General features: G+C 34.8%; 1 protein-coding gene across 1 annotated transcript; it reads right to left on the reverse strand.

The window, feature by feature from the left end:
- Positions 1-1,244: 1,244 nt before the first annotated feature.
- On the reverse strand, positions 1,245-1,864 carry LOC108455590 (uncharacterized). Its single transcript, XM_017754136.1, has 2 exons — positions 1,772-1,864; positions 1,245-1,586 (listed from the first exon to the last, which is right to left on the reverse strand). Exons 1-2 carry the CDS (start codon positions 1,862-1,864, stop codon positions 1,245-1,247), a joined length of 435 nt encoding a protein of 144 aa, XP_017609625.1.
- Positions 1,865-13,237: the final 11,373 nt, after the last annotated feature.

Here is a 13,237-nt window from a genome sequence, read left to right on the forward strand (position 1 = left end):
TTAACTCAATACCAAATTCAACTTCCCTAACTAGGGGTAAACCTGGAAACTCGTCAAGGAACACATCCGTAAACTCACATACAACAGGCACTGATTCGACTTTCAACTCAGATTCATTTGTATTCAGCACGTAAGCCAGATATGCTTCATATCCTTTCCTCATATATTTCTGAGCGGTCATCAAAGAAATTGCGATTGGCAAGCCACTAAGTTCATTTGATTCGACTTGAAGGATTTCACCATTTTCATGTCTCAATTCAATAACTTTCCGTTTACATTCTACTATAGCAGCATGAAGTGTCAACCAATCCATACCCAAAATAACATCAAATTCATCAAACAGCAACAACATCAAGTTGGCCAGAAAACAAAGACTTCTAATCTTTAAAGGGTATTTCATGCATACTTTATTGACTAAGACATGCTTACCTAATGGGTTTGTCACTCTAATCACAAATTCTGTAGACTCGACGGGTAAATTCATGCTAGATGCCAATTTCATGCATATATAAGAATGTGTAGAGCCTGTATTTATCAAAGCAATAAAAATAGTGTGATAAAGAGAAAACATACCAGTAATCACGTCAGGCGACGATGTTTTTCACGTACTCGTATGGCATAGGCACTAGCCGAAGCCATAACCTCAGATCGCACTGTCGTCTCTCGTGTCATATTTTTGCTGCCAGCTCCAGTACTAGCATTGTTTGGGGGTCTCACTTTCGAAGCTGAACCACTCCATCTTGCATTCTGAAATTTCTCGCCCATCTTGGGACAATCATTGATAAAGTGGTCTTGAGAACCACGTCTATAACACGTCCCATCATTCCTTCTACATGAGCTCGGATGACGTCTTCCACAGTATTCGCACTTAGGTCAATGAGGTTTAGTGTCTCCTACGCTAGCTACAGATGTAGCCTGAGTCCAAAAACTCGAACTTTGCTTCTTACGATTTCCATGGGAGCGTCCTGTCGATGCATAAGAACGAGAATACACATCTTTAGGCTTCTTAGACTGAGTTGGGGTTGATCTGCTCATCATTCTCTTTCGCATATCCCTAGCTTCTGACTCGGCTTTTTTTTCTCCTTTGTCAATTCTTCAGCCTTACACACCCGTTCAACAGGCACAACAAACTCCTTCAGCTCAAGGATGCCTACTAACACTCTAATATCCTTATTAAATCCGTCCTCAAACCTTCTGCACATCTTAGCCTCAGTAGGCATACACTCTCGGGCATACTGGCTAAGTCAAACGAACTCTCGTTCATATTCGGTAACCAACATGTGACCCTGCTTAAGTTCAAGGAATTCCTTACGTTTTTGGTCAATAAACCTCTCGCTAATATACTTATTCCAGACTTCCTCCTGAAAGAAGTCCCAACTAACTGCCTCCCTAGGTACAACTGAAATCAAAGTCTTCCACCAATGGTGGGCATCATCCCTCAACAACAAAATAGCACACTTCAAACACTCATCAGGTGTACAAGACAGTTCCTTGAACATCCGAATAGAATTCTCGAGCCAAAACTCGACTCTCTCAGCATCATCCTCAGTGTTAGCTCTAAACTCCTGTGCTCCTTGTTTTTGAATCTTATCCACAAGAGTTTTAAAAAATCTTATAAAATTTATACCTCAAGGCATCATGGGTACAGGTTGAGGGTTCGTAGGGGGTGCAAGAGGTTGTGTCTGAGCGGCTGGGTTTGCACGGACGAACTCAACATACCAATAATTCATCATTTGCAAGAAGGCCTCTTTAGCCTCCCCCCTTGGCTCACGGTTACGGGTCTACTCTCTTCAGGCACTGTGCCTTGGGCGGGGGCTGGTGCATTGCTTTCTACGTCATCTACTACAGCTCGTTCGGGATCCATTACTATATGAAAAACACAGTTTAATATCGTCAGAAGCCGTCACACTATCACAATTTACGCATGACATGTATAGCTAGACTCGGTCACATGCTACGTAGTCCAAAAACTGACTAAACCGTAGCTCTAATAATAATAAATGTAACACCTCTTACCCGTATCCGATGCTAAGATAGGGTACGAGGCATTATCAAACTTAAACAGAACCAAACATATGAAACCAAGCCATAAAATTTTCATTCAGTCTAAAACAAATCAAATACAGTCAATTTGTCCCTATTATGGGCCTACGAGGCCCACAAAAAAAATTATTGGTGGTCCGAGATGAAACCAAGAACTTAAGGAAATTCTAAGACAAATTCTAAGTTTAAGCCTCACACGCCCGTGTGGAGGCAATGCACACGCTCGTCTGCTTAGGGACACGCCCATGTCCCACACCCATGTTGAATTATTGGATTTATTATTTTCATTTCAAACCTACAGGAGTTTTTACAAGGCCGAGCACAAGCCCGTGTCCCTCACACGGCTGACACACGCTCGTGTGGTAGCCCGTGTGATTTTAGCGAGCATTCTATTTATGACATCATCATACAAATTTGAGACACATGGCCAAGCACACTCCTGTGGCCGGAGGCCGTGTCCTCCACATGGTTGAGACACACGGCCGTGTCTCTACCCGTGTGTTTACTACCATGCATTTTAACTTAAAATTTAAAGTGCAGGGGACACACGACCGAATGACACGTCCGTGGGGCTAACCGTGTGTCACACACAGTCTAGACGGATGCCCGTGTGTCTACCCATGTTGACCATTTGGAGGTTGTTCTCCAAGCCATTGGTCACCCTTAAACACTCATACACTCCCATATGTTCAAGGGCATATTCCATGATGTATTTAGACACTTAAACGTGCAACATTATAGTATCACCATGACTCTTTTTATACTAATTTATTAATATTCACACAACCTTATCTTTTAGTCATTCCACATCAATTTCATGGTTTACCATATTCCTTATTATTAATCCATTATAAGAGTTAAATCATGCATCCACATACAAGCAGATAAATAACCATCCACCAAGCAAACCCATCATCAACACAAACTCATCTTAGCATGCATGTAAAAGTAAACTTTGGGATACATCCCAATCATTAATATAGAGCAAATCACATGGCGATATACAAAATAACTAATGGCCTAATGAGTCATTACACTTGGCTACTTCATCATGACACATATACACAAAATAGAAAAGTTTCCTGTACATGACTTGACCAAAATAAGTAAACCCTTTTATACCCAAATTTCATGAAGATAGAGTGATACGAGCTCTAATGTCCTCCGATCCTTCGAGCTAGCTTGACGTATCTAAATACATGGGAAAAGAGAGGAGGGTAAACTATAAAGCTTAGTAAGTACACATACAAATAACCTACATTTTTCAACTATTGATAATCTAAGCGTACATACTTATACATCATGATACTTTCCATCATGTCATATATTTATGTATACTTACCTTCCATATTAATATACACATGCTTATCCAAATACATATCTTTTCATGATATCATCATATGCTAAGTTCTCATAGGGTTTTAGTACATACCTGTGACATCTTGCATACATACGGCTTACTTAATTTTACTTTCGGAATTCATATTACGTTACCCCTTGAACACTTGGAATATGATTCGGATACACGAAAGATATGCATCGAAGTGCCTGAGATTAGCCTTCACTGCCTGAAAAAATATGCACCGAAGTGCCTGATATCACAGAATCACATGCCGCTCTCAACGGGGGCTACTCGTAGAGCTAAAGAGTATTCAAACACTATTCAAGATAACCAGCACCCGGACCCTAGCATGTATCATATATCAAATGAGCTCATAAAACACATAACTATCCTAGTGACATGTCACTTGTATCCTCAGCTATTCCTGAGGTTCAAATGGTATTTTAGACTTCTAGACCTTTACCGAACTTACTCGCCTAATTGGTTTCTTTCACATGACCAACGTTTCATACTCATATAACAAAGCATAAAAACTTGTTATATTATCAACATAGCCAAATAAACATATTAAGCATACAAATATCAATAAATCATTTAATAACAATAATTAATGTTTTTTTTTGCATATGTACTTGCTTTGGTACAAATTATTAGGCCTTGTTCTTTCCCCGATCAAGGCCCGTATCTCGATTCTCTCAATCTATAATACCAAATTTAGCTCGTTTAATACATACATTACTCAAAACAACCCAAAATTCATACTTGGGTAAAATTACTATTTTACCCCTATACTTTCATATATTTGCAATTTAGTCTCTAGGCTCGGACAATACAACGTATGGGATTTCTTAGTTACCCAAGCCTAGCCAAACATTTTTCATGTTCATAACAGCCCACATTTTCCTTCCTTTCATATTTTCTACCATTTTCTACAACTTTTACAAAATAGTCCTTAAAGCCATTTTCATGAAAATCTACTTAGTAAAAGTTGTTTACCATCCTTTAAACTCTCATATCCCTTCATAAATCATCAAAAAATAAGCTTCTCATGCATGGGTAAATTTCTAAACATGAACCCAAGCATGAAATATGGGTAGAAATGGAGAGAGCGAGTTATCGGATTTCAAAAATACGAAGAACATTAAAAACGGGGCTTGAAAGCACTTACTATTGGGCTTGGAAAGCTTGAAAACCCTAGCTATGGAGAACCCTAATTTTCGACAGCTACATGGAGAGAATGAGCTGATTTTTGGCTTATTTTCCCATTTTATTTCATTAATATACCAAATGACCAAAATGCCCCTCAATACTAAACCTTCAAAATTTCCATGCTTGCCCATTTTTGTCCAAACACTTAGAAATTGGCGAAATTGCTCCTTAAGACCTCCTAATTAATAATCCAAAGTAATTTCATACAAATTGCTTCTAAAACACAAATTTTGCAACTTATTCAATTTGATCCCTAATTTCTAATTGGACACCTTATACTTAGAATTTCTTCATGAAACTTTAACACATGCATAGATTCATATTCTAAACCTCATAACAATCATAAAATTAATAATTTAATGTAATATTAGTGGTTCCAAAACCACTATTCTAACTAGGCCCTATTTTGGCATGTTACATGACAGGGTGGTCTCCCTCTCACAGCAAGATTACTTGGCTTTGGAGCTAGTTCTATCTCCTTTTCAACTCTTTCTGGACAATCTATGAGAAAATGCTCAAGTGAACCATATCTAAAACAAGCTCCATTTCTAGACCGACATTCCTGATGATGATATTTGTTACAATGTTTACATTTCAATTTGTGATTGCCAACACTACCCATACTGGTCACAGATGGAGATGAATACCTTGGGTTAGAATGTTAAGAGCTCCGCTCTCTTCCAGAATATCTCGTAGAGGTGGTAACACGATCATAATACTTGTTTAAGTTCTTAAAAGCAAATGATTGCGATTTACTCATAATTCTTTTCCCAGAAACTGAGCCTCTCTTTCGACTTGTCTATTTTCTTTACTCAGTTCCTCAGCTTTGTGGGCTCGATCAACTAACACTACAAATTCCTTTATTTCAAGAATTCCAACTAATAATTTTATATCCTCATTTAAACCCTCTTCAAAGTGTTTACACATCTCAGCCTCGGTTAGGACCAATTCTCTGGCATACTTACTCAGTGGAATAAATTCTTTTTTTGGTCCATAAATCTCTAACTCATATACTTCTTCCTGAATTCAACTTGGAAGAATTCCCATGTAACATTCTCTCTCGGTACCATTGAAGTTATGGTATTCCACCAATAATAAGCTGTATCTTTTAGTAGCGATACTGCACATTTCAGACATTCGGTAGGTGTGCAGGATAGTTCATCAAAAACTCTGATAGTATTCTCTAGCCAAAACTTAGCCCTTTCTAGATCATCATCTACGGTAGCTCTAAATATTTCCGCCCCATGTTTGTGGATTTTATCTATTGGAGGCTTACCAATTCTAACAGGTTCGGCACCCTATGGTACCTCAGGAATCAATTGGGCAGTAGGTGGGGGAGGTCATTGTACAACAGGGTTTATTCTTAAGTACTGTGTAAATCATTCATTCATCATTTGAAAGAAGGCTTCTTTTGCATCCTCACTTCGGCCATCAAACACGAGCCTTTCACTATCAAATGCAAACGCAACTCTTTGAACTGAAGTTGAAGCATTGCTCTCAGCTTCTTCGAATTTAGCTCTAGCTCGGTTGGATGACATTACTATATGAAAAACACATTTAAAATGATCAAGAGTCATCACACTATCACAATCTATATAAGGGAATGTATAGCTAAACTCGTGCTTGCTACATCAAATTTGAGAATCAACTAAACCGTAGCCCTGATACCATTAAATGTAACACCTCTAACCAGTATTCATCATCGAAATAGGGTTTCAAAGCATTACCAAAACATTCAAAAACATTTTACAAGTAACTCATGTAAGTTACTATTCATTTACCGAGACCATTCATAACATCCCTTAATTAGGCCCTCGAGGGCCAATATGAGCATTAGAATCGAATCAAAACTTAATCAGAAACTTTAAGAAATATTCGTGACACTTCAAAATTTTTCCAAGGTACAGGGCTCACGCACCCGTGTGGTCCAAGGGACATGCTCGTGCTAGAGGCCGTGTTCGACCCCGTGTAACTCTCTGACTTGCACACATGACCATGCGACACGCCCGTGTGCTAGGCCTTGTGGTTAATTAATTCAATTCAAAATTAGGTGTAGGTTTCACATGCCAAGACACACGCTTGTGTTGCTAGCCTGTGTGCCCTAAAAATGGCCATACACGCCCGTGTGCCAGGCCGTGTGCTAGGCCATGCCAAATCTATAGAATATACTGACTTACGCCACACGGCCAAGTCACACTCCCGTGTGTGAGGCCATGTGGAACATACTAATTTGATTTTAATTTTAACACTAGGGAACACATGACCATATACATGACCGTGCGTCACACACGGCTGAGACACAAACCCGTGTGGAAAAAAATAGGCTATTTACCAAGCCATTTTGCCACCCAAACTTATGCACACCTACATTGACTCAAAGGCACCAAATCATAGCATTAATAGACTGTAACAGCCCGTTTTTAGGATTAATCAGAACAGTGGTTTTGGGGCCACTAAATCCGACAACTAGGTTTGTAAAAATTATATTTAATATTTACGAGTTAATTGTGATTTTAAAAATGTTTTTTGATATTTTGATATTTGATTTATAAACGATTTATTAAGTTCAAGTGGTATGACCCTAAGGTCAAGTGGCATTAGAAAATGAGGTGTCAGGACCTTGTTTCTATAAATCGAGTCATAAATATTTTTATAAATATTTACAGAGTGGCAATAAGATGGTATTAAAGTTTCGTTGAAAAATTTTATCGTTTCGATAGTTAATTAAGCAAAAAGGACTAAATCGCGTAAAGTGCAAAAGTTGTGTTCTATAAGCTAAAGGTATTTAATAGCTATGAAACTTTAAAGTGGAAGTCTGTATTTGGTAATTATCCCATTAAAGAGATAGTGGGATATGATGGCTTGGCATTTGGTGTAATAAATAAAGTGTATAAAGGTTAATATTGTAAATTGGTTAAAAATAATAATAAAATGAATAAAATAAAAGAATCAAGGTGTCATCCTTTTCATTCTCTTTTTACCAGCCGAATATGAAGGCTTGAGAAGCCATGGGTGAAGCTTCCAACTTTCAACTAATGCATGGTTGGCATTTCTAGTCTCGTTTTTAATTATTTTTATATTTTCGGGATCATTGTTGCTTAATCTATCTAATGAGGGGGCTATTTTGCAAAAAAATTGAATAGTTTGATATTTTCCATTGATGAGTATAATAGGGCTTTGAATTTTAATGGAAAATATGAGTCCTTGTTGATAGTTAAACACTTTTTGTTAAGTGAATTTTTGTGAAATTGACAATTAAGGGCTAAATTGATAAATATGAAAACTTTATGGTTAAAATGTGAAATAAATGAAATGTGTGGTCTGCTAGAGACACTAATGATATTCGGCTATTGTATAATTTTACTCAATTTCATGAATTTTCATTTTTATGGTATAGGGACTAAATTGTAAAGAAGTTGAAATATTAGGGGTAAAACTATAATTTTTCCATAAAGTGAATTATGGACTATTTTGATACCATGAACATTCGACTAAGCTTAATTATGGTTAAAAATGGTTAATTTGCATGTTTTGAGCTTAGGGACTAAAATGAATAAAAGTAAAACTTTAGGGGACAATTTTGTAAAAATGTCAAAAATGACCAAATTGTATGAAATGAAGTGTTTTACTATCTAAATTAATATATTGAATGAAATTATTAATTTAGATCAAGATCGGGTGGAAAATCGAGGATAATGGGAAAATTACCAAAATACCCCTGAACTTTGGTATCTCTACAATTTAGCCAGGTAAGTTTGTATGCAATAAGCATTGTTAAATTTGTGCTTCAAATGCTTTAATATCATATAAATTGTATATACGTGAATATTTTAATGTCTGACGACATATCGACTAAATATGGCACTTAGTGTGCGGGGCATTCAAATATGGCACTCAGTGTACGAACTATTGAGAATGGCACTAAGTGTGGGAGATATTGAGAACAAAACTTAGTGTGTAAAATATTGAATGATTCAAAGGGCAATTATAAATTGTGATTGAATGATTAAATCGAGCAAAGTGAATAGGTATACATGCTATATTATATGAATTATTTATGAGATGACTTTATAATGGTGATATTCGGGCTTTGAGCCTAGCAAGCCTTGTGCTGGTGAACTAAATCGAGCTTATGCCTAGCAGGCTTATTACCGGTGTATAAAATCAGACTTTGAGTCTAGTAAGCCTTGTGCCAGTGTGAGATACAGGCTTAGGCCTAGCAGGCTTTATGCCGGTGAATTATTATAAGTTTATGCCTAAAAGATTTATTGTTGATATGGTAGTTGAATACGTTAAACGAGCTAAAACAATCAGGTACGTGATAATTGATTACCTATTTGAAAATAAGGTATGTATATGTGCAAAGAATGTATTGTGATGTATGTGGAAATGAAATATGATTATGTGCCAATGAAACATAAATCAATGAATAAGATGTGATTTGTAAAGTTGCATATGTGAAATTTGTCAGATGCTATATGAATGAAAAGTGAATTTGATTGTAAATGATCATACGAGATTCATATGAGAAAGATATATGGTTAAATGTGTTATTTCCCATAATGTGTTCATTTGGGTATATGAAAGTGTGAAAGGGTTGATGTATGAAAATTTAATTCAATAAGTTTGTGAAATTTAAAGTTGGTTAAGTGAATAAGTATAATATTGAATGATGAAAATTTGATAAGAGAACATGTTATGAAATTTAGAAATGTTGTGTGAGATAGCATATTATGTTTACGACATTGTAATGAAAGTATTTATTATGTTAAGTTTATTAAGATACGAGCTTACTAAGATTAAAAGCTTACTCTATGTTTTCTTTTTCTTATGTTTATAGATTTTCGGAGATTTGCTTGGGTTGGAAGTCAATGGAGACGACAACACACTATCCTGTTATCATTTCAGTAAATAATATTTTCAGACTCGGTTATGTGGCATGTATAGGCTAGTCTTGGAGTTAATTATTTTGAATGAGTATGTATTTAAAGCCATGCGAAAATGACTTGCTTATTATGCTTAAGTTTGGTTTTACATGTTCTTAATTAAAATGTTTAATAAGTTTGGTTTTGGTAGTCGTTTTAATAGTTAGCTCATTTTGGAAATATGAAATATGGTATAATTAGAGTGATGGATGATGGTATATTAACTTAACAGGTTCGGTTACTAAGTGGTATGTAATGAATATGTTTTATGATTGTTTTGGTTGATTGTAATGGTATGGGTTCAAATGGTTAATGATGGTAATGATTAAGTATGTTTTGGGTTAGTTAATGGGATAAAAATATGAAGTTTAGGTATATTAATATAGATATGAATTAGATGCACGCTAGAATGTTATTTGTGTTCAAGTGTTAAGTATGGCTTTTATTTTTAGGATGGATTGCGCACTTGTATATATATGCATCATTAGTATGTTTGGCCATGTTATAATGTATTTAAGTTTCATATGTGATTGCATAATAATTCATGTAATATGATTCAATTGGTTTTATTATGAACTTGTGCAAAAGTTATCAAATGATATGTTTGATATACGATTAATGAGATAGAAATTGGCATATATTCAAGTATGAAGTGTAATGATATATAATGGAATATGATTTTAATTATGAATATGGCATTAATATGATGGATATAAGGAACTAAATATTGGAAGTATTAAATATGTGAACATGTCTTTGATATATACAAGTTTTGTTCGAATTTAGTAATTATGGAACATAATCAGTTGGGTTTGATATATGTTCGTACTGAATTAGTTGGAATTTTTGAAATGTGCTTATTTGCGATATATGTTCAGTAAGGTATGGTTATTTCTTAATTGAAATTATGACCCATGTATTCGAATTTATAACAAGTGAATTGTGGATATTTGAAATTGATAAGTTTTAAATGTTTATTAATTCTTAGTGTATGAAAGGAGGGGAATTAGTGTGTTGAACTGTGTTTTATATAGTATTGCCTCATAACCCTAATCTAGTAACGGATACGGGTTAGGGGTGTTACGTAGACATTCTTCTAAACTCATCCAAATATAAACCATTTTATTACCAACCACAACACGGCACACATAATTAACACTATACCAAACAATTTCATACCAATACCTAAAATCTCAAATCATCTGTATGGATACATTCAAACATGCATTATTTCACCTAATATCACAAACATATCATTCCTCAAATATGGACTATTTCATACTCCAAATACTAATTCAAAAACTACCCATCATAATTAGCATTTATAAGACAATTACCAAACTCAAAACAAAGGCCATTTGCACACTTATATACATCATCAAAATCACCAATATATTCCAACTCACATGGCTATTTATACAATACAAAACATAAACATTTACAAGTCAGTTCAAGTGGCCAAAACCATTATCAAATCATAAGCAAAATGATCATAATCCTATACATGCCATATAACCAAAAAACAAGCTCAAAAATACCAAATTAATAGTTGGATACTGTGATGATGTCTCCAATGATCCCCAAATCCTAGCTAGCTTTAAATTCACTATAAAACATGGAAATTTAAACAAAGTAAGCTTTATAGCTTAGTGAGCTCGTATGAAAATAATAAGAAAATATCAACATTCATTTATAAATTCAATTTAAATGGCATAATATGCAACAATGCAATAGTCTCAAGCTAACATGAGCTTGATTACATACTTGATCATAAACTCACAACTTCCACTGATTCATTGTTCATATAGTTTTCTGTACATACATGTATCGTTACTTATCTATTTCTCATCAATTCACATCTTTAATATACCGGTTGAACTATCCGGAATAGAGTCGAATACTTAGGAGTCTCACACACTAAGTGCCAATATCATGGCCATACCAACTCAGTACATCTCGCACCCGAAGTGCTAATATCATGGTCCAAAGCCAAATCAATGAAGCTTGCACCCAAAGTGCCAATATCCTGGCTCGAAGCCAAATCAATGTATCCCCTAATAACATGCCACTAGTATCCTAATCTATTCCTATAGTTCAACCAGGATTTCGAATGTCAACTTGTCATCGAATCACTATCGAACATATTCGTAGTCTCGTATTCACAATTTATGCAATATCAAAGCCTATAAAATACATTTTTAATGAAACTTATAACATAATAACTTACCTCGATCTACAAAAATGATGGAATAAATCGACTAATCTGTTACTTTATTTTTCCCCCAATCAAGATTCAAGTTGCACTTTTCTTGATCTATATGTAATCAAATTTAGCTTATTTACTTACCTCACTACTCAATTTAATCCAAAACACTTATTAAAGCACATTTACACTTTTACCCCAAATATTGCACAATTTTTACAATTTAGTCCTTATTTCATAAAAACACAAATTCATGCAATTTAAAACTAAACCATGCTAGCTGAATTACTATTATGCCCCTGCTAGCCCATATTTTTCATTTATTTCACATTTTAACCATAAAGTTTCCACATTTCACAATTTAATCCCTAATTTGTATTTCACTAAAAATCACTTAACAAAACTTGTTTATCTATCAACAACCATTCATAATCTATCATAAACATAAAAATAATCATATATTCATCAATGGAAACATCTAAAATCTTTAACATCTTTACAAAATAGTCCCCAAGCTAGCTAGACTTAGCTGCAACAATCTAAAAAACGTAGAAATCATTAAAAACGGGACAAAAACCATACCTAATTGAGCATACATGCCTTCGCTGAATGAAAAAGACAAGAAATGGCTTCCTTGTTTCCCTAAATTTGGTGGAGAAGATGATAATAGGTAATGTATTTGTTTTGTTTTATTTATTTTAAGTTAAAATACTAATTTACTAATATAACCTTAATTAACCATAATAATTGAAAAAATACCATTCTCATAAATGTCCTTTATCATATAAATGGTCCAATCACCACTTAAGGACCTTAAATTTAAGGTTCTATAGCTTTTTAACACCTTTAGCTATTAGAACTCAAGTTTTACGCTTTACGCGATTTAGTCCTTTTTATCAAATTGACTAATCAAACTATAAAATTTCTTAGTGAAACTTTCACACAAACATATTATCATGTTGTAGACAATAAAATAATAAAATAATTATTTAAACTTCAGATTTGTGGTCCCAAAACCACTGTTCTGATTTGACTAAAAATGGGTTGTTACAATAAATGTTATTATTTATTACTTTTATTATTGGGGAAGAAAGGTGTTGGTTGTGGTTGATACAGGTGCAAGATAAAGAAGAGAAGAATAGAAAAGAATAGGAAACTCAAGGAAGTGAAATATTTCCATGGAAAAATGTTGGTTAGATTGCATACAAGAATACCAGGGCAATTTTAGAAAGATGACGCAACATGCAGCCCACATCACTCTCAGCTAGCTGTACTTGTACCAGATAAACTACCCCAAAATTGAGAAAGCAAAAGGTGTGTGCTGTGAGCGAGGGACCTACCTATAAAAAAGGAAAGAGAAAAAATAAAAAAGTCCAAGGGAGAGAGAAGATTTAGAGAACAATTTTTCTCTCTCTCTATCAGGTTCTTGTGAAAAATCTCAAAGAAAAATAGGAGAGGGTAGCAACTTACAGAGTAGAAGAATTATAGACACAAGGAAGGGGAAGAGAAATATGC

Source organism: Gossypium arboreum, chromosome 9, assembly GCF_025698485.1.
Source record: "Gossypium arboreum isolate Shixiya-1 chromosome 9, ASM2569848v2, whole genome shotgun sequence".
Classification (NCBI taxonomy): Eukaryota; Viridiplantae; Streptophyta; class Magnoliopsida; order Malvales; family Malvaceae; genus Gossypium; species Gossypium arboreum.